Source organism: Mesoplodon densirostris, chromosome 1 (assembly GCF_025265405.1).
Source record: "Mesoplodon densirostris isolate mMesDen1 chromosome 1, mMesDen1 primary haplotype, whole genome shotgun sequence".
NCBI lineage: Eukaryota > Metazoa > Chordata > Mammalia > Artiodactyla > Ziphiidae > Mesoplodon > Mesoplodon densirostris.
Window position 1 is genome coordinate 224894021 of NC_082661.1, and position 21313 is coordinate 224915333.

A 21313-nucleotide genomic window follows, 5' to 3' on the forward strand; every position below is an offset into this window, starting at 1 on the left:
AAGTTACTTTTTCAAGAAAAAACCAGCTAAGGAATAAATGTTCCATGTACTATTAGATGTTTATCATTACAGGACAAAGTCTAAACTTCTTTACTCAACGTACAGGGCTCTCCGTATCTGCCACGTAGTAGCCATGGGCAAGTCATTCAACGTAAATTCTGTTTCCTCATCCGTAAAGTGGGACTGTTACTAGTTACTTCACAGAATTAAGATTAAATGCAGGTGAAAGCACTTTTGTAACCCTGGCGGTATGAAAGTTACACAAAGCACATCGCTTCTCCCGTGCTTGGAATCTAGGAGTAGTACACCGTTTCAGCTTGCGCAGAAGACCTGAAATTTAAGGCGAGAAAAATGTGCGGAGCCGCTCTGCCGAAGACCGATCTTTGGCGCGGGGCGTGCCTCAAGGTAGTGGTTGCCAGGGAAACCGTCGGGCGTCCCTAGAATCCGAGCACGCGCGGCGGGCCAGCCCAGCTCGACATCCTTTCAGAGATAGCGATTGGTGGAGCTCGGGCCAATCGGAGAGGGCGGCGGGGCGGGGCCGGGCAGTGTGCCGGGAAAGGCGTTCCCGCCGCTTCGCTCCCCGACTTCCGGGTCGCGGTGCTTGCAGGGAGCGTACCGCGAGTAGCGTCGTTTCCGTTGCCGGCAGTTTGCAGTCGGGGAAACCGAGGCAGCTCCAGCTCCTCCTAGTTCTTCCCGTTCCCGTGAGGTGGCTGCTGTTTCTTTTCCTCTCGCCCGGTGCAGCTTGGGTGCGGCTGCGCTGAAGGCGCGCGAGCCCCGCGGCGTCCTACGGAAAGTCCCGCGGGGCTGCCGGGCCGGCGGGGCTTTGTGCGAACGGTTCCCTCCCACTCGCGGGCAGGGCGCGAGCTGGGCTGTGCCAGGCTCCGGGAGGGGGGCTCGGCGGCGCAGCGGCTCCCCGAGGGCTGGGGAGCTCAGGCGCCTTGAGGCTGGCGTTCCCTCCGCTTGGCAGTTCGGCTTCTTTTGTCCTGATGAGCGCGGACCAGATGGAATCATTTTAAAATCACAGTTCAGCCAGTCTCTGTGCACTGATTCTGCACTGACCTGCGGGGATCTCGAATTTGACAGTCCCTCGGGAGATGATCTATCTGTGGGAATGTTTAAGGCAGGAAAGAGATGAGCATTTTTGTTTTTAAGTAACTCCTCCTGACTTACATTTCCCCGACCCCGCTTCATTTAGGAGCCGAAGATTTTTCTTATGGCATAAAGATTCAGTTTTATCGAGGGTGTAGTCTATTACTCTTCTTAGTATTTCTGCCGTTCACCTGTTGAATGGAAAATCAACAATTAGCCACGGTGTGATCTACTCCGTGTTCAGTTTGTGTACTTCATTTGTAAGCCATATGTAGTGTTTTTATCTGCTGCCATCACCTGACTGTGGGACAGCTGTAACTGGGATTATCCACAGGGGTTAAGAAGACATTCTTTATACAAACAATTCTGATATATGGTATATTTGATTTAATTGTTGCTTTAGGTGGGGTCCTTTTGTTCTTGAACTGTTGAGCCCTATTCTCAAAGAATAAGAAATTAAATAGTGAACTGAGAGCTTGAATCTAAGTAAGTAGTTTGATTTTTACAGTTAATTGTTTAAAATGATAAATTAACCGTTTGGCCAGTATCATTTAATTAATCTAAGTGGAATATATTACACCTGGCATTATTGTCTTAGATGCCTAAACACTACTACAAAATAGACACAATGGAACAACATTATATCTATTAATATAATTTGGGATTTGATGAGTTGGATAAACTTATTTTTTCTCTTTTTCTAAATCCAATTTAAGGTCGTTAAACCTGTCATATATTTCCTTCTCCAGGAAAAAATGTTTATTTCTTTGTGGGAGTTCTTCTATGGGCACTTCTTTCGATTTTGGATGAAATGGCTCTTACGACAGATGACTGGAAAATGTGAATTGCAGCGAATTTTTGATACCTATGTAGGTGCACAAAGGACACACAGGATAGGTAATGTTTTTCGAAAAATGATAATTAAAAACGAATAAACATTTAACTCTGAATGAATATTTTTCGCAGTACTGATAGTGACAATAGCGCTTGCGTATCACGATCAAGTCACTTAATCTCAGTTTCATGATCTTTGAAATCTCACTTTGAATCCTTCCAGCGCTAAAACTGATTCTATAGAAAAAGAAACTATTATTTAATTCTGCATCTGTGCAAAGAATTACCTTCTCTGGCTCCTGAAATTCATCAGTTTTACCTTAGATTATGGTTGCAGCCTACTTTCTAGAGAAAAATCTCTATACTTCTATAAGCCTTTTGAAATTTTCACTTCAGTGAAGGAGATCCATTTTTATATTCAGCATCCTTCAATCTTTTAATCTCTTATGCAGTTCATGAAAGAATAATAACAGGTATCTAGTGATCCCTAGGAAAGATTATTAGACTAAAAATCTGCACTGTCCCATACTGTAGCCAATAGCCACATGTGGCTCTTGAACACTTGAAATATGATTAGCCTGAATTGAATGTGCAGAACTAGAAAATATACTCTGGATTTCAAAGGCTTTATATGAATGTAAAGGTATCTCATTAATAATTGTTTATATTCATTGTATGTTGAAATAATATTTTGGATCTATTGGGTTAACATATATTAACATTACTTTTATCTGTTTCTTTTACTCTAATATGGCTACTAGAAAATGTTAAGGTACATATGTGGTTCGCATTTGGGCTTGCATTATATTTCTATTGAACAGTGCTGCTCTAGTACCTTCTAAAATTGATCAGCTTTCAATACTTACTTGAAAATATGGCTTTAAATTAGAACACAGGAAGGTGAGAAATACGATGGAGGTCATTTCTCTTTGGCCAGAGTGAGGCAGACCAGGGATGGGCTGCAGTTCATGTTCACTGTGTCAGATGGAAAACCATGACTTAACCACAGCCTCTTTTGTGTTGAACAAGTGTGCTTCAACTAAGAAATCAACCCCTGTAAGATTTGAGGAGTGCGTGTTGGTAGCCAAGACAACAGGGGAAGAATGGCAGAGAAAGGAGAGAGTGAGCCTCAGGGCAGCTAGATGATTGAAGTTTAATTACTTCCCTAGATTTTTCACAACTTTGTAGCTGACTTAAATTATTGCCTGCTCTTTTGATTTGCTCTTTTGACTGCTCTGAGAAGAGCAAAGTACCTCTTGATAAGACCTCTTAGTAGTATTGATTGGTTTTTTATATTATGGCGGAAGAACACTTTAAGACTTTATTTTGCAGCAAGAACATTTTTCTTGAATTTTTCAAATTGCTGAGAAAAGGAGACTGTTTACTATTTGCCAGAAAAATTTGTAAATAGACCAGTAAAAAACGTTCTTGTGATTCTTGAAGCAGAAAGCAAGAACGAAAAAGCTGTTTTGCTTTTTGTCTGGTTAGAGAATGGTTGTCCAGATAATCTAAAGTCTTCCTTTTTGCCCCTTTGTTGTATGTCTTGTTTGCTAGCTCTTCAAATATAAATGCTTACTTCATAAGGCTAACACATGAAAAGGTAGTATAGAGTACTCTCACTGTATTCTTAAGATGAGTTTCTGGAACCCAAGCTATTCTGAGGCAGCCGTGGATGAATTTACAGCAGTTAGTAGACACTTGGGGGTCCGCACAGATGATTCTGGGGAAATTAGGTTGGTTTTACCTCTTTGGCTCTGGTATGTGTGTTGGGTTGAGAATTTTGGAATCATACTGTAAGGATAAAATTTTTAAATATTTGCTATGTTATTCATGTAGAAATTATATCTTCTGGAACTATTAAAGTAATTTATTACTGGCTTGATATTTATACTATTTGTTTGCATAATAATTCACAAACAGCATTTAAGTAATAATATTCTTTTCTTTTTTTCATTTTAGAAAACTCCTTGACATACTCCAAGAATAAGGTAGGATCATATCAAGGAGATTATTCTAGACAACTTAACTTGGAGATACTTTTTCTTTAAAAGAATGTCTCAATTTTAGAGTGAATTATTTTTAATGTCCTACTAGAAGAGTCTTTGCTGTAAAGAGTATTGAGTGAAATTTTCCCACCTTAGAAGAAATATTCTATTTTTTAAAACCTTTTTTTTTTCTGTGTGTGTATGTGTTTGTGTACACTACTCGTGCACAAAGAAGGTATTTGAATAATTTTTTTCTGTTCTGAGGTTTTGCTTGTTTATTTTACCTCAAAACTGGTTAGCTTTTGGGAAAGCAGGGTCTTAGGGGGAAAACTTTCTCATAGACTGTGTCCTTAGGATAGGTTTGGATAGTTATAGAAAATCCTGGGTCATGTACCTTTTGATCCAAAATAAGTCATACCTCATACTGTTTATTAGCTGCTGCTGTGTAACAAACTTATAAAATCTCAGGGCATAGGTTTATTATATAAATGCATTATAAATAAATGCATTATTTATTTCTTGCTCATGTGTCTGTGGGCCAACTGGAGAGGCTCTTCTTCAAGCTGGTGCCAAGTTCAAGTCTGTTGCAGTTGTCTCATTGTGGGACCTAGGTTGAAAAGGTACCTGGGAAATATTCTTCTCACAGTTGATCGTTGAACATCCAGCCACAGAGGCATATTTTAAGTTTTCTTGTGTCATGTCCATTAATATCCCTAAAGTAAGTTACTTGGCCAAGCCCAAGTCAAGGGGTGGAAAAATACATTATGCCCACCATGAGGCCATGTTAGGCATGTGGGTATATAATTCAATTACACAGGAGTGAAAAACAGGGACCAATAATTCGGTCTACCACATGCTTCCCTATAGTGCTTCGCAATTTTTTTTCTCTATATATAGATTATTTGGTGTGGCAAAGTTAAGAGTATGGAACATGTAGACCATTGTTTGAAATCCCATGGTAGATCACAGCCAGCATTAAACAACAACAACAACAAAAGGAATGGAATAGAAAATAATTAGAAAACAGCGGTCGTAGTAAGGTTAAATATGGTTTCATGAACATTTAATTTTAGTTATCTGTGTGTGCATCTATCTCTGTTTTAGATATCCGTATATATGTTTGTATTTGGTCATGATGTACAATGTGGATCGAGAATATAGGGTCAAAAATTGTTGATTTGCTACTGTCTAGTGATATTAATATGAGTTACTGCTTCATGCTGGAAAGAAAATGGACACTGCTGAATATTGCAAGCATATCTGTTAAGTTTTGGAGAGTGACCTATAAAATAGGTGCTTTACTGATTTAGTTATTCTTTTATTTATGAGTGGCCAATGTGGGAATAACTCATATACATGAATGAATACCGGGGAGGGGAGAAGAGTCTAGAGTCCTACCCCTTTGTTTAGAATCCTATAAAGTGATAAATATTCTTTTTTTTTTTAAATGAGACTGTAGGGATCTAGATAGTTAACAAGTTGCTCGTTCTAAAAATTTGCTTATACCTATCCACTCGTATAGTTCCATTAATTGAAACTTTGGATGCAATTTCACAAAGTAACAATATCATAAATTGTAGATGAACCTCTGGAGGGTTTCTGGAACTGGGAACTCACTTTCACGTCTATCTGTGTAACCATCATTACCAAAATTGATTGTAATGACACTTTTGGTCGTAAAATTTGCTTATGGGATTTTATATGTGGTAAAATTACCCCAAACTTAAGTGGGACTGCACACAAGATGATACTTTTTAAGAACTCTAGTGCCTTGGTCAAATCCTTGAGCGAAGATTTGAATGATTGCCATATGTTCAACATTCCACCAGGGTCTTTGGTATATATATATAAAAAAAAGACTGAAATCAAATGTAATTAAAAACAGGCATTTAGAGACAGAAGAGGTAAATGTGGACTGAAGTGTTTGGAGGCTTTAAGGTAGTGGTTACAAGTTAAAGAAAATAAAATGTTCATTATCTTTTATCTCATTTACTGGCAATTAAAGTTCACTTGAAAAGTAAACATTAAAATTGTATTCTTATGAATTTATTATTTAAAAATATAAATTGCTAATTGTGTTTCGGAGGGCATACTAAAAAGGAATAGTCAACAAATGGGTAGTTAAATACTTACGGAATTAAATCACAGGAGCTTTGCTTTCTTGTGGTTTTAAATCTAAGGTAAACTTGTCAATAAGCTAATGGAGGAAGTCTCATCAGTTTAAATATACAATTTATAGTGTGTATTGTGTCTCATTTGTATATTTCATTTACTTTGTAGGGTAAAATTGAATTCTGATTTTGTGATATTTCTATTAACCTGCTCTACTTTTATATTCCTATGAAAAAAATCTGAGTTCAGATTCTGATTGTATCACTGTCTAGTTGTTTGTGCAAGTTACTCATTTTCTCATTGTCAGAGGAGGTATTAATATCCACATGGTTGTTTCAGGATTAGAAATATTATTATAATGAAAGCAGCCTAAGAGAATACCCAGTACCTGATAGGTATCACTAATATTATGTTAGTGATGATGGGATTAAACCAACATACACTACAAAATTTTTAGAAGTTTAAAATATGCATGAAAACCTCTTAGTTATTTAAATACTTAACATTACCAATGATTGCTGTGAATAAAAGTGATTTTAATCTATTAAGGCCAGTTCCCTAAAGCAGTGATAGTGTGGTCCTATTGGGTTGTGAATTGTTCTGTAGTGGAAATTCTTTCCTTGATTGTTAAAAATTGAGTCTCATTTGCTTGTATTTTACATTAGGACCAACCACTTATCAATTATATATTAAGGATTACTAAAACTTTGGGATTTATAAATGAAAATGAAAACCTTTTTAGAACTTGAGGAGTCTAGTTCAGTATTCTGCTAAGAGGTCTGGCTGCTATTCAATGTATGGTACTGTTGCAGAGCTCCACTGTACTTATGCATATATGGGTATTTGAAAAATTTGAAATTTAGGGAAAGAACACTTTGTCAGTCTAATCATGTTTTTGATTGGCTGTTGTTTGGTTAGAGCTGCTGTCTTAGCTCTTAAACAGTAATGATAACATTCTAGCTATTGAATGATAAATTAGTTTTATAGCATCAGTTTACTTGTCTGCGCATTGATGGTATAGTAATGCACATTTGCATATCTTTTGGTCTCTAATTTTCCAAAATTAGACTTTAAGTACCTAACCTTTAAGTATATAACCACATAGGCACTGTGGTTCAAAAATGAAACATTCACACTCTGTGGTTACACTAACACAAATGTATATATAATTTCCCCAGATTTGCTTGCATGGTGAAACTCACTGTTGATGTTTGTTGGCTATAAATATAATTTGGCTAGTCATATAATTTGTAACTTACCATCAAGGTAGGTATAATAAAAAAAGACTAGATTACTTTTATGTTTATTGAATGTTATTTTGTAATAAAATCATATGCATAAGCATATATTATTTTCTTACAAAATATATGATAAGTGATTTGTATATGTTGCTTTCTTGTTGTTTATTATCACCTCCTTTTTCTTTAGCTCTAAGGTAAACATCATTGGGAAAAGGGTCTTTGTATACTTACGTAGTTTTAGGTTAAAAGAGAAAGTTTTAGAATTGCTGACCTAAGAAATTCTTTAAGTCCTGTATATTCCAGTATTGAATATACCTTCATGAGCTCCATGAGAACTTAGACGGATGTTGGGATACATGAGAACTTAGAAAATGTAATGGGTTATATTTCTCCTCCATCCAGCTGTTATTTTGTTTTTGATTAGGAACCAAAGATCTACCAAAAGTTTAGAGAATAAGACAGAGATTGACAGATGGATAAAAAAGCAAGACCCAACTAACTGAATGTTATTTCAAGAAGCATACTCGAAACGTAAAGTCACAAACGAATAGAAATTAAAAGCATATACCATGCAAACAATAAGCATAAAAAAGCTTTTGTGGCTTTCTTTTAGAAAATATAAACCTGGAGTGTTACTGGAGACTAAATCTTTTTTTTTTTTTGGTAATGATAAAACGGCTAATTTATCAAGAAAACATAACAGTATTAAATGTGTATACACTTATTAACAAAGCTGCCAAATACTTGAAGCCAAAATAGACACAGCTAGACGGAGAAATATATGAACCCACAATTGTAGCTGGAAACTTTACTGCATTCTCTCAATAAATGATAGTACAACAAGAAAATCGGAAGGCTCTATACAATTTGAACAATATGATTAACCATCTTGACCTAATTGACATTTATAGAGTGCTACACCCAACAAATGCAAAATACATATTCCCAAGTACATATGGAACAGTCATATATAAATATCATATACTGGGTCTTTTAAGTCTCAGTAAGTTTCAGAGGGCTGAATGCAAACAGTATGTTTTCTGTCTCCAACAGCATTAAGTTAGAAATAAGAGGACTACCCTGGTGGTGCAGTGGTTAAGAATCCGCCTGCCAATGCAGGGAACACAGGTTCGGTCTCTGGTCTGGGAAGATCTCACATGCCACGGAGCAGCTAAGCCCATGTGCCACAATTACTGAGCCTGCGCTCTGGAGCCCGTGAGCCACAACTACTGAGCCCACATGCCACAACTACTGGAGCTCACGTGCCACAACTACTGAATCCCACACGCCTAGAGTCTGTGCTCTGCAACAAGAGAAGCCACTGCAATGAGAAACCCACGCACCACAACGAAGAGTAACCCCACTTGCCGCAACTAGAGAAAGCCCGCACACAACAATGAAGACCCAACGCAGCCAAAAAAATAAAATAAATTAATTTTTTAAAAAACGAAATAAGAAAAATATAACATCTAGAAAATCCCCAAATATCTGGAAATTAAGAGTCTGAGTAACCCATGGATCACAGAAGTACTCACAAGGGAAATTTAAAAAGAGAATTGAAGTGAATGGTAATGAAAACGCAACATATCAGAATTTGTAGAGTACATGCAAAGCAGTTTTTAAAGGCCTGAAATCAACGAGCTACGCTCATACCTTAAGAAACTAGAAGAGAGAAAATTAAACCCAAAGTAAATAAAAGAAAGGATATAATGAAAATAAGAAAAAATTAACAAAATAGTAAACATAAAAATAGGAAATATCACCAAGCTCAAAAGTTGATTCTTTGAAAAAATTAGTAATATTAATAGCCCTCTAGGAGCACTGATCAAGAAAGAGAGAAAGCCCCAATTGCCCATATCAGGAATGATAGAGGGGGCATCACCACAGCCTGAAGTCACTAAAGTATAAGGAGGTTCTATGGACAACTTGATGCCAATGAAGTCTATAGCTTGGATGAAAGAGACAAAGTGCTTGAAAACACAGTTTAGCAAAACTAACACAAAGAAATAAAACAATTGAAATAGCCATATACCTAATAAATGGAATCTGTAATTTAAACATTTTGCACAAAAAAATCTTCCAATATTAGCTTCACTAGTGAACTCTTATCAAACATTTAAGAAGAAAAAAATAATACTCCTATTACATAAGCTCCTAGAAAATCGAGTAGAAAGAAACACATTTTATGAGGCCAGTATAATCCTGATATTAAAACCAGACAAGGACACTGTAATAAATGAAAATTACAAATCAATATCCTTCCTGAATATAGATACAAAAATTCTTCATTAGCAATTTGATCCCAGTAATATATAAAAAGAATAATATGTCATGACTACATTTTCAAAATCAGTGAATGTAACTTACCACATTAACAAAGTAAATTAGAAAAATAAGATCATTTGAGTAGATACTAAAAAACTGTTTTGGCAGAACTCAATACCCATTCATGGTCAAAAACACTCAACTAACTAGGAGTAAAAGGAACTTCCTCCTCCCATTAAAGGCCATCTATGAAAACCCTGCAGCTAGCATGATAGGTATACAACACTGAAATATTGAATGCTCTCCACACTCAGTTGGGAATAAGGTGAGGATGTTTACTCTCCTTTTATTCGGCATTGTGCTAAAGGTCCTAGGCAGTGTAGTAAGGGAAGGAAAAGAAATCTAAGACATAATGATTGAAAAGAAAGAAAGAAACTCTCTTTATTAACAGATGACATAGTTTGTGAGTAAAGAAAATCCTAAGAAATCTATAAAAATTACCAGCATTATTGATAAATGAATTTAGCAATGTTGTAGGACACAGTATGTCCCCGTATGTTAAGAGCAAACTTTTGGAAAACAAAAAAAGAACAGTTCCACTTACAGTAGCATCCAGAAACGTAAAATACTCAGGGATAAATATAACGAAAGCTATGCGAGATGTCTGCATTACAACTCCTTTTCCTGAGAAAACTTAAAATGGAAAGATATACTGTGTTCATCAATTGGAAGCGTCAGTATTCTTAAGATGCTGATCCCCAAACCGACCTATGGATTCAATGCAATTCCAATCAAAATCCCAGCAAGCTAATTTTGAAGGGAGTGGCAAGCTCATTTAAAGTTTATACAGAATTTTAAGGAAACTAGTGTAGCCCAGATAATCTTCTCAAAGAACAAACTTAGAAGATTTATACTGACTTAAAGACTTTCTAGGCAAATAGATAAATATAACAGACGAGAGAACAGAAATAGACCATACATAATTTTTAACAAGGATGCTAAAGCAATTTAGTGAGGACAGGGATGTATTGGAAAACCAATAACTTGTGCTGGAACAACTGGATATCCAAATCGGGGGAGGGGAGGCTCCTATCTCCCTCTACACGTGAAAATTAATTTGATATGGACTTTAGACCTATGTTTAAACCAAAACTTTAAGGCTTCTCAAAGAAAGCATAGGAGAATATACATCTTCTGCCATGGGTTAAGCAAAAATGTCTTTTAGAGAAGACACAGCGTTACCATTTAAGTAAAAAAAAAAGAAAAATTAGACTGCATCAAAATAAAATCTACTGGGCTTCCCTGGTGGCACAGTGGTTGAGAGTCCGCCTGCCAATGCAGGGGACACGGGTTCGTGCCCCGGTCCGGGAGGGTCCCACGTGCCGTGGAGCGGCTGGGCCCGTGAGCCATGGCCGCTGAGCCTGCACGTCCGGAGCCTGTCCTCCGCAACAGGAGAGGCCACGACAGTGAGAGGCCCGCGTACCACAAGAAAAAACAAAATAAAATCTACTTATCAGAGACACCTTTAAGAAATGAATTGGCAAGACAAAATATTTGCAGCACATATATCTGATTAGGGACTTATATCTCGCAAAGAACTTTTAGAACTCAGTAATAAAAAGACAATACAATTTTTAAAAGGACAAGAGCCTCAAATAGTCACTTCACAAAGAGAAAAAATATTATTCATAGTAGTCTAAAATTGGAAGCAATGCGAATACCCATCACCGAGAGAATGAGTGAGCAAATTGAGGTGTATTCATACAATGGAATACTACTCAACAATTGGAATGAACAAATTACTGATGAAAGCAAGAACGTGGATGAATTCTAGAAACGTTATGTTGAGCAAAAGAAGGCAGACACAGAAGAGTACATACTTTATGATTCCATTTATATGCACACCACAAAGTTATAGTGATAGAAAGCAGAACAGTGGGTGCTTGTTGGGGGAGGGATTGATTGGGAAGGGGCATGAGGGAACTTTCTGCAGTGATGAAAATGTTCCATATTTTGATAAGGATGTGGATTATTTGGGTATATGCATTTGTCAAAACTGGTCAAACTGAATATGTAACATCCATTCCTTTCATTGTATTTAAATTAACCTCAATTTAAAGAAAAGTAATGGAATAGCTGTACATGACTTTTACTGAAACAGTTGCCTTTCTTAAGGTTTTCATCTGTCAAATATCTCCATTCGATAATTATATGTCTGTTATCTCTTCTATACAGGATATGAAAAAATGAGTTAGATACAGTCTCTGTCCTCAGAGAATTTTCCACTTAATATATAAAAATAACTATACTATAGAAAGTGATAAGAGTCACAGAAAGGTTACAGGTACATTATTATGCAGATTCCAAGAGAGGAGGTTACTTCCACTTCAATAGAATCAGGGAAAGTTTCCTGGATCTGGTATGTGAGCTAGCTTAGCAATGGGAAGCGTTGATATGTCTAGAGATTGGGAAAAGGATCATTCCAGAAGAAAGGCCCAGGATATGCAGAAGCATAACTCCAAGTATGATTAGATTATTTTGTCTAGAGTATAAGGAATATCAGATGGAATTTTGATAGTAGCTTAAAGAGGAATAAGAGTTAAAGAAACCTTATAAGGGTAAAGAAGGCCTGAACTTGCTTATTTCTTGAGAGGAAGGATCCAGTGGGCATTTATAAGACATATTATTTAAGAAATCTGTTTTATAATGCATAGAAAAAAAGACTGGAAGGATATCTGCTAATCTGTTACCAGTGGCTATCTCTGGTGGTAGGATTGAGAAGATTATTTGACTCTTCTTTTTGCTCTTCTGCATTTAAAATTTAAATTTTTTTCCTTCTGCATTAAAATTTTTTTATGTAAAAAATTTTTTATATTTTTATTATGTAATTTTAGAATTTTATAAAAAGTATTTGCTTCATAAGTATACTATGGTGGGAGCTTATTTGCTAAGAACTCATTGGCTTAGAACCTCTTGATTCTCAGTTAAGGAAGACTCCATCTAATACATCATGCTGCTTTTCTTCTATTTTATGTATGTATGATTTTAGCCCTACTGAAAATTTGAAACAAATTGGGTTTCATTTGGTTTTGCATTTTAATACACGCATTATGAAGTTGACTAAATACCTCAAAACATACTGTCCTTTTTCAGCAGTAGGGGATTTTTCTCATTCAGCTTTGTTTCACACAAATAGGTCTTACAGAAAGCGACACTTGTTGTTCAGAATGAAGTGGACAGATGTGTCGTAGACATAATGAAGGAAAAGAATATTAACCCTGAGAAGGATGCCAGGTATGTGTTTCTACGGTGTTCTCATGTATCGTATGCTTACATCCTGTGAGGCTGGAGATCTCACACAGCTGTGAAACGTTAGAGCTGAAGGGTTTGTGGAGATCATCTAATTCAACCCTTTCACTTCACTAGATGAGGAAGTGAGGTCCAGAGAGGTGAGTGATGGAAGCAGAACTAAAACCTATATCTCTGGGTTCCCAGTGCAGTTTATCATCTGCCTTCTCTAAGGTAACTTACCATTACTTTCCCAAATTTAAATAATGACTCCTGTGTCCTTCTTGTCCTTCAAAATGCAGTTCCTCTGTCCTCCTCCAGGAAGGTCCTCTCATACATTTAACCCATTGTACTGTAGTCATTGATTTGCTCTTGTTCTTCTCCAAATAAATGCTGAGTTCCATAAGAGGACTTGACTTACTACATTTCTGTGTTCCCAGCACAAGTATATCGAGACAGTAAATACTTAGCAAGCTTTTCTTCATTTGGTATTTTCTTTGTAAATATTGAGGAAGGAGTAATTTATTTGGGCTGAAGCAGGGGAGGGTACAGGAGAGAACTGTGACGATAGGTCCACAGAAGAGGTAACGTTTGAGCTGGACCTTGTTGAATGGGTAGGGGAGGACATTCCGTGCAGAGGAAGGTGCCAACAAGACACAGAGTCCTTGAGTATCTGGGAATGACAGGGAGTCCTTTGTAGCGGGAGCGTTGAATAGGCACAGAGCAGAGGTTGGAGAAGTGAGTGGAGTGCAAGATCAGAGATACATTGCAAGGAGGCTCGCATGCCCCACTGAGAGATTTAGATGTTGTCCTCTGATTCTTTTTTTTTTTTTTAAGCAAACAAGCTACATTATCAGATATGTATTTTAGGAAGATGAAGGGTAAGTTTGAAGAAGTGGGAGGCTGGTAGGAGGAATAAAGATAGAACAGTCAGGAAACTGAGTCATTCAGGCAAGAGATGATGAAGCCATAAATACACCAGGGTAAATGGATATATATGATGAGGGCTTTGAGGGACATTTCAGAGCTAGAAAGGATAAGGGCTCAGGGACCTTTTGATGTATTGTTGATGGAGAGGAAGGTCAGAACTCGGAGCGTTCTAGCTTGGGGATCTAGTGCTTAGTGATTCCACTAATGGATTTAGAGTTGAGAAAGAGCATGCTTCTTCAGGGAAGATGAGCAGTTGTGTTTGGAGGCACGGGGAGAACGTGTCACGGCATTGTGTGTTGCTGTATCCTTGGAAAATTAGGTCTGCTCGTAGCGTCTCACAATAAAGATTTGGGAACACATGAGATTGCCCAGAGAAAACATGGAAAGAAGTTAACGAATCAAGGATTTACAAAGTTTGCAGTTTTGGAAGTTTGCCTTTCCTACCTGTCTTGCCCTCTTTATAGGCCCTGTTTTATCACATCTTGCATGATACTTTGTATAATGTTTTGTGTTTACAGAGGCTCTTGATGCTTATTGTATTAAACCAAAAGCTAGGGAATGCTTTCTAAATAGGCATATGAACCACAAGCTATGGAAGGCATTACTTTATTGCGATAAGAAGGTACGATTTTTAAAAAATAATAACTTTTATCATTTTCAGTTTTAAAATCTGTATGAAGGCATGCTTACTACAGATATCTGGTTATAAACAGCTCTATTTGGATGTAGAAAGTGTGAGAAAAAAACCATATGATTCTGATAACCTGCAACATGAAAAGCTGCTTCTCAAGGTAAGTTTTGGTGTTCTGTATTTGGAGTTACACTGGAAAATAAATCAGGCTTGAGCTAGTGAGGCCTGTGTGGAGAATCTGGAGGCTTACACAGCCATCTGATTTCTTTGCCTCTCAGAGAATTTTATTATATTGGTGAAAGGTTTTTAGTTAACTATTTTTATAATTTCCTGATAGGCATCAATGAAATAGATTCAAATTTTATTTTAATGCTTTTAATTCTGAAATAAATTATAAACTTATAAAGGGAGATCTTTTCAACTGAGAAATATGAGTCCACAAGCTTCAGATTTTTCCCCCTACTTTTTATATAAATCCTCATATAAATTAGGCATTGTTTCAGCTTACTCTTGAATTATGAACATAGATGTCCCTTTTCAGATTATTTTGTCAGATCTTTTGGGATTTATGAAATATGCCACATATTGCCACAATAGGTTTAAAAATTAAGAGAGTAAAGAAATTTACTTAGGACCTTCCTATTTCTTATTTCTGAAGTTAAAATGCATAAGGCCAGTGAGATGCTGAAATTCGAGAATATCAGGCCTGGAGTAAGCTTTCCAGATTATCTGATCTAGTACCTTTATTGTAGGGATGAGGTTAGTTCTAAGGCCTAGAGGAGATGAAGTCATTTGCTTTAGAAAGATCAATTCTGAAATAGAGCTGAATCAGCTGCCCATCCACTTCACCTATTCTAATTATATTTTTAAATGGTTATAGTTAGGGAAAATAGCACATGGCACCTGGTGTTAGGAGTTTGTTATAAACTAAAAGTGCTGTGGAAAGAAACAAACGTTGAGAGTATTCAAGTAACAGTAAGAGACAAGTTTAAAAACAATAAAACTTGTTTTCAGGAGGAGATAAATATACACTTCACCTAATTTTAAAATTAAAAATAAAACTTGATTTTGTCAGTGAGGATAATAAAACTACTCAAAGGACTGTTGCTGCGGATTGAATTTTTATGTTTCAAGTGTTAACATAGTGCCTGGCACTCACTAAGGCTTGACCTCTTTATAGCTTCCTCGTCATCATTATTCCCTTAACTTCAGACCCTCTCTACACAATACCTTCCCTTTAGAGAAGGGGTAAGACCCGAGTCCTAGCATTTGAGTCAAGGGAATTTTCATCTTGGTGATTCATCATGAAACTCATTCCGAGGTGAAGAGCCAGTTGCTGGCAGTGAATCACCCAGCCTCACACATGCTCAGCAGGGTAAGGGGCTAAGGAGATCTGTGTTTCTTTAAGTACAGTCCAAGAGGCACCTTCACTAAAGTTAACCAGTGTTTAATATTCAGAATCCAAGGTTCCACCTTTGCCTACGAAATCAGAATCTTCAGGGGTGGGACCCCGAAATTTGATATTTATGCATGCTGAATTTTGAGGTTTAGTGGTCTTACCTTGTCTCTCACCACATCACTGAGGCCTCATCCTTGGCATAATCAAACCCTTGCTGAGCTCATGGAGAGAGGCTAAGGTGAGCAGGTGCATGTGTGAGTAATGAGAGAAGGGACCAGATAAAACCCAGTCTAATGATTGGATTAGCTTCAGGGCCAGAGTGCTGACCCTGTCTTACAGTAAGGTCACAAAGTCTTCACATTTCATTCTAGGTAGCAGGATACTCCTTTCATTAGGAGTCCTTTACTCAGCAGTACCTGAAATGGTAGTGAAGTGGGGAAAAAAAAAAAAGTGCAAGTATTTCTGTTTTGCAAATTTTCACAAACTTTCTTACCAACTTTTGTAAGTCTCTTTTGTCTGATGACTTGTGGTGTTGAATTTAGAAAATGACTGATTACATTTTTTAAATCTTATTTTGCACTAATTGGTTTGTTGCTATCCAATATTTGATAGCTGTTCTTAAATCCTCAATCTTAAGGAATATATTTACTTACAACAAAGTCATATTCTTTTTCTTTTAAAACTATGAAAATTTGCAAAATAATGATGATATAGGTTTTAATACTATCAGTGTTATTTCTCCATGATCCCCTCCCTATCTCAGACTTATTTTCCTTCTGATTAAGGATAATCACCCGCCATTAGAATAGAGCCTACTTAAGTATATAGTGTTTGAGGCAAGGGCCAAGTGCCTGGCACTGTGTTCTTCTCAAGGAAGCAGTTTACTAATTCTGGTATATAAGTATTACTTAGTAAAGACATCTCATTGTTTTCGATTTCTGTGTATTTGTTACCTTTTCAAAGTCTACTGTTCTTTGTATGTCTTTTAAATTGGAATAAGTATGGCTACATTTTTTAGGCTAATTGAAAAGTTCTCTAAATATAGTCTTTGTTGAGCCTATGATTTGTCTACAAAAGTTGTTTAATTAAAAGCATTCGACTTAGCAGTATATCAGCTATGAGAAGAAAAATGTCTTGGTAAATTAAGAGCATCACTATTATTTGTAATATGGAAGCATGTTTGTACAGCTTTGGAATCTTCTAATGCCCACGAAAAAATTGAAGGCTAGAATCTCCAAGCAGTGGGCTGACATTGGTTTCCAGGGTGATGATCCCAAAACAGACTTCAGAGGCATGGGAATACTTGGATTAATCAATCTTGTGTAAGTGAAAATAAACTTTCTTTAATTCTCTAAATGAAATTACATGTAATCTCTAATCTTGTTAAATTTTAGTAAGAATCAATCTAGTTTTATACTATGTCTGAATTTTAATAACTGCTGTGCTAAAGGTATTTACTAATGCGCTGGCAACAATATGAATACATAAGCCATATACTGTGTGTGTGTGTGTGTGTGATTTCTTTACTTACCAATACTTGCCTCTTTCTTTCTCTTCCTGACCACCTTTCTGATACCTTTTAAGGAACTACGTGTACTCTTTTCTTACTCTCTTTATCCTCTTGCCTCTCTGACTTCATTTTAGGAGGTATAACCAGATAAGATAATAATAAAGCCTCTTCACACTTCTTTGCCATCTGTGACAAGTAATTTAAATCCCTGACTTTTCAGAGCCTATATGAACTGTCTCTTGTTTTTCTTCTTTAATATTTATGCTTGGGCACATGTATGAAATCTCAAAATATGTAACTAAAATCAGAATTGATAGCCAAAACTATTTTAGAAAGTAAACTGGAAGATTAATATGAATATGAATATGCAAATGAAGATAGTCTAGTATTTGGGTCTGTCCTTGAATTGTGATTTATAGACTATAAAATGCCTAGAATGGGAACGCTAACCATTAAGAAAGTTTGGATAATTGTTACTGTGAAAAATTAGTCCTGAAACTGAGCTAATTTATGTTAATATTCAGAAAAGGTATCTAGGTCAATATGGATAAGGCCGTTTGGGGGGAAAATAGAAGATAACAGTAGGGCTTCAATATCTACAATTTTTTCCAGTTACAAAAGTATTTCATTTTTTGTAATACCTAAATTGTATGAGCATGAAAGTTTTCCATGCATCTACTTTTCAAAGATAAAACACCGTTGTTTGAATAATAATAATAATTACAGAAAATGAGATTGCCAATTTTCCACTTTGATAAACAGAAACTTCCATATGGGGACTTTAATTAGAATAAATGCAGTTTGTTTTCACTTGGAAAAATTATGAAATATTTTAAAATTCATTATTGTTCAGAACACATGGATCTTTTGTTTTTAGCGTTTAAAGACCATCTTTTTTCTTGGTACTTGTAAACTACACAGATAATTGAAACTTAATTAGACACACACATTCTTCTGATGCTTCCTTTCTTAACTTTTGCTGAGTAACCTTTCTTTTGGTTCATTTCCTCAGAAATCAAGATTTTTCAGCATTTGCCAGAAGATAATTTAATTTAGCTTAAAATTTAAATAATTTAATAGAATTTGATTCAAGACTGTGGTAAGGAGTTCTGATAGACCTTTAAATGATTTGCAGATATTTTTACTCTATTTAGAGCTAGCATCTACTAATTTGAAAAATGACCAAGATTCAGATATATTAATTATTTGATTGCCATTGATGTACTAGAGGTGCTTGAAAACATAAAATTAGCTCTAATTTCTCTATAATTATGTTTGTTGTCCTGTGTATGGAGCTATAACTCTTTAGGATCAAAATAAAGATACAGTCAAGAAGCAGGCAAGCTGTTCAAATACCTTTATGTAATGAATTTTTAAAATTTCTTGGCCTTTGTCATCAAATCTCTTGAAATATTTTGTTGCTTTGAAGGACAGCTGGTAGTTTGATAGATAACGATGTTTTAGGTAAATGAATGCTCAGGCAGGTATAAAATAAAAAGGATATTTTACAGAAAATGAATTGGAGAGAGACTGGAAAAATTTGAATAAATGAGGAAATAGAAGCAGAAAGGTAAAATATACAAGCTAAGGCCAAAAATGTATGTAGGAAGGGAGAGGAGGTAGGAAGGAAGAAAGGAGAAGGAAGGAAGGAAAGAAGGAAAGTAAGTCAGTGCAGATTATTGTAAGGAATAGGTCTCATTATTACATAGATGCTTATTTTCCTTAGATACTGTTTACATAGGGGTTTCCTAGGTAAGTTCAGCAAGAAAATGAAAAGTTTCTCTGTGTTACAGGTTGAATATTTTAAAAGTAGCTTGATTATTGAAATACTAATATAATACTGAATTGTATTGAGTATCATGCAAAAAAAATGAAATATAAATAGTCTACTAAGGGCATTTTAGAGCCTGCCTCCAGATAAAGTAGAAAATTAGAACATGTAAAGAAAGCATTGCCCTAAAACAGGACTTTTTTCTGTTTGGGGATTTACAGATCCCTTTGAGAATCAAATGAAAGTTTTGTATATTCTCTCCCCAGAAAATGTACACACAGAAAATGTATGAATAATTTAAAGTGATTCATGGATCCCCCTTCGTTCATGAATGATCATTCATTCATGAACTTCTAAGTTAACAATTCCTGTTTAAATGGGTTGAAAATTAGAGCCAATGAAGAAAAATGGAAGTCTGTAGTATTAATTTACAGAAGGAAAAATAGAGGGACATTTGGTTAGAAATTTCTATGCTTTATGAAAATGTCAATGACTGTGCCTTCTAAAATTTAAATAAACCATGGAAATCCATTTTTTCTTCTACTTCTTATCCTTACATAAACATCCAGCCAGTCATCATATGTGTATGAGTATCAGTGCATTATGGGGTGATCCAAAGTTTGAACAGATTTGGTCCCTATCTTTAAGAACTCAAAGAGGTTGCATTAGTACAAGCCAACAGTATGTATGAACATACTGTTTATATATTTCTCTGTTGTACCTGCTAATACTTCTGTTTTGTGGCCAGTATTTTAGTTACACCACTGATCAAGGAGTGGTTTTTTTAGTGCAAAAGGAAGGCTATTGACTTTTTTCTGATTGCATTGACAGTGGCATTAAGCAATATAGACTCAAGTTGCAACAGAAGGAATGAGCTCAGGTGAAAGGAAGTGTCCTAACAGGTACACAATGACTACTTTATAGAAAATTTAGAACAAACAAATAATCAGAACTCTAGATTTTCTTTTAAAATAGATAAAAGTCTCTTGTTAGATCATTTATTTGTCAAAATACTTCAAAGTCTAGCAAAGGGCCCATGTCCTGTACTAGATAGGCCTGATAGCTCAGAATTAAGTTTTGATTCAGAAGCATCTCGGAGTCACTGAAGTGACTTGAGATGGAGATTGGGATGCTTTTGGCAGTAAGACTGTCACTTTGACAGTAGCTTTTAAAATTGCTTCTGGATATCTTCAATTTGAATGACATGTTGATTTCATTATTTTTCTTAAACTTTTTCAGGTATTTCAGTGAAAATTATACCAGTGAAGCTCATCAGATTCTTTCACGTTCAAATCATCCAAAGTTAGGGTAAGCTGGATATGTTAAAGAAACCATAAGCTCTTGAATTGAAAATATTTCCGGGTATTTTTAAAAATTAGATTATTCCAGTTAATAAGAACTTCATAAAGAGTATTGCATGATATATTATTTTATGGCCAAATGAGATCATAAACCAATTTTGTATGTAATTCAATATCTTTTTATCACAAGGTGTAGTTTATCTATAAAATGGAGATAAGGACCTTATAAAAATTTTCTGAGAGATAGATTTGAAAATAAGAATATAGGAAATGGCTTTGAAATGGGAATAAGAAAATGAGAAATAGCTTTGAAACTTGTGAAGTGAAATGAAAGTTGACATCATATTATTAGCTTTATCATTATTTTTATATTCGATGATACCTATCTTTGAAAAAGCATTATAACACTATTATATCATAAAAATAAATACCCTGATAATGGAGGAGAAAATATCAGATTACTCAGTATATTTTAGAAATCAATGAGGGTGTATGTAGTACTCTTTTTAATTTTTTTTTAATGATTTTGGTTTTAGATATTCATGTGGCCAGAGCTTTGTTTTCATATCTTAGATAATATCCAGAAAATCAACAGCCTCTAAAGAACAAAAATTAATACGTAGAAATTTTTGTAAAATCAATACAGTGTTAGAAATGGATCAAAGTTACTTTTTACTAATTCCTTGCATAATTTAAAATTTACTTTATGAGCTATTTTGGCTAGCTGGGATAACTGGTAATGTTTCTGACATAGGTATTCTTATGCAATAGTTGGAATCAATCTTACAGAGATGGCTTATAGCTTGCTGAAGAGTGAAGCTTTGAAGTTTCACCTCTACAACTTTGTTCCTGGTATACCAACAATGGAACACTTTCACCAGTTTTATTGTGAGTATTGAAATGAGTTAAAAGTAGAAATTTCTAAGAGAATTTTTTAATCCTTAGGAAAGTATTATA

At 35.6% G+C, this 21313-nt stretch overlaps 1 protein-coding gene across 4 annotated transcripts in view; it reads left to right on the forward strand.

Annotated features, from left to right (window-relative positions):
• The first annotated feature begins 610 nt into the window (after positions 1-610).
• Positions 611-21313, forward strand: part of ELMOD2 (ELMO domain containing 2) — a 28558-nt gene continuing 7855 nt past the window's right edge. For 2 of the 4 annotated variants that reach the window (XM_060115690.1, XM_060115711.1), the window contains exons 1-9: positions 611-706; positions 1493-1575; positions 1839-1986; positions 3883-3911; positions 12723-12820; positions 14406-14535; positions 16963-17096; positions 20295-20363; positions 21111-21244. In XM_060115690.1, coding sequence (XP_059971673.1) covers positions 1845-1986; positions 3883-3911; positions 12723-12820; positions 14406-14535; positions 16963-17096; positions 20295-20363; positions 21111-21244 — 736 coding nt within the window. In that variant the 5' untranslated portion in view covers positions 611-706; positions 1493-1575; positions 1839-1844. Of the gene's footprint in view, positions 707-803; positions 826-1492; positions 1576-1838; positions 1987-3882; positions 3912-12722; positions 12821-14405; positions 14536-16962; positions 17097-20294; positions 20364-21110; positions 21245-21313 lie in introns of those variants that run through there. The other 2 variants (XM_060115708.1, XM_060115699.1) reach the window with 2 other exon arrangements.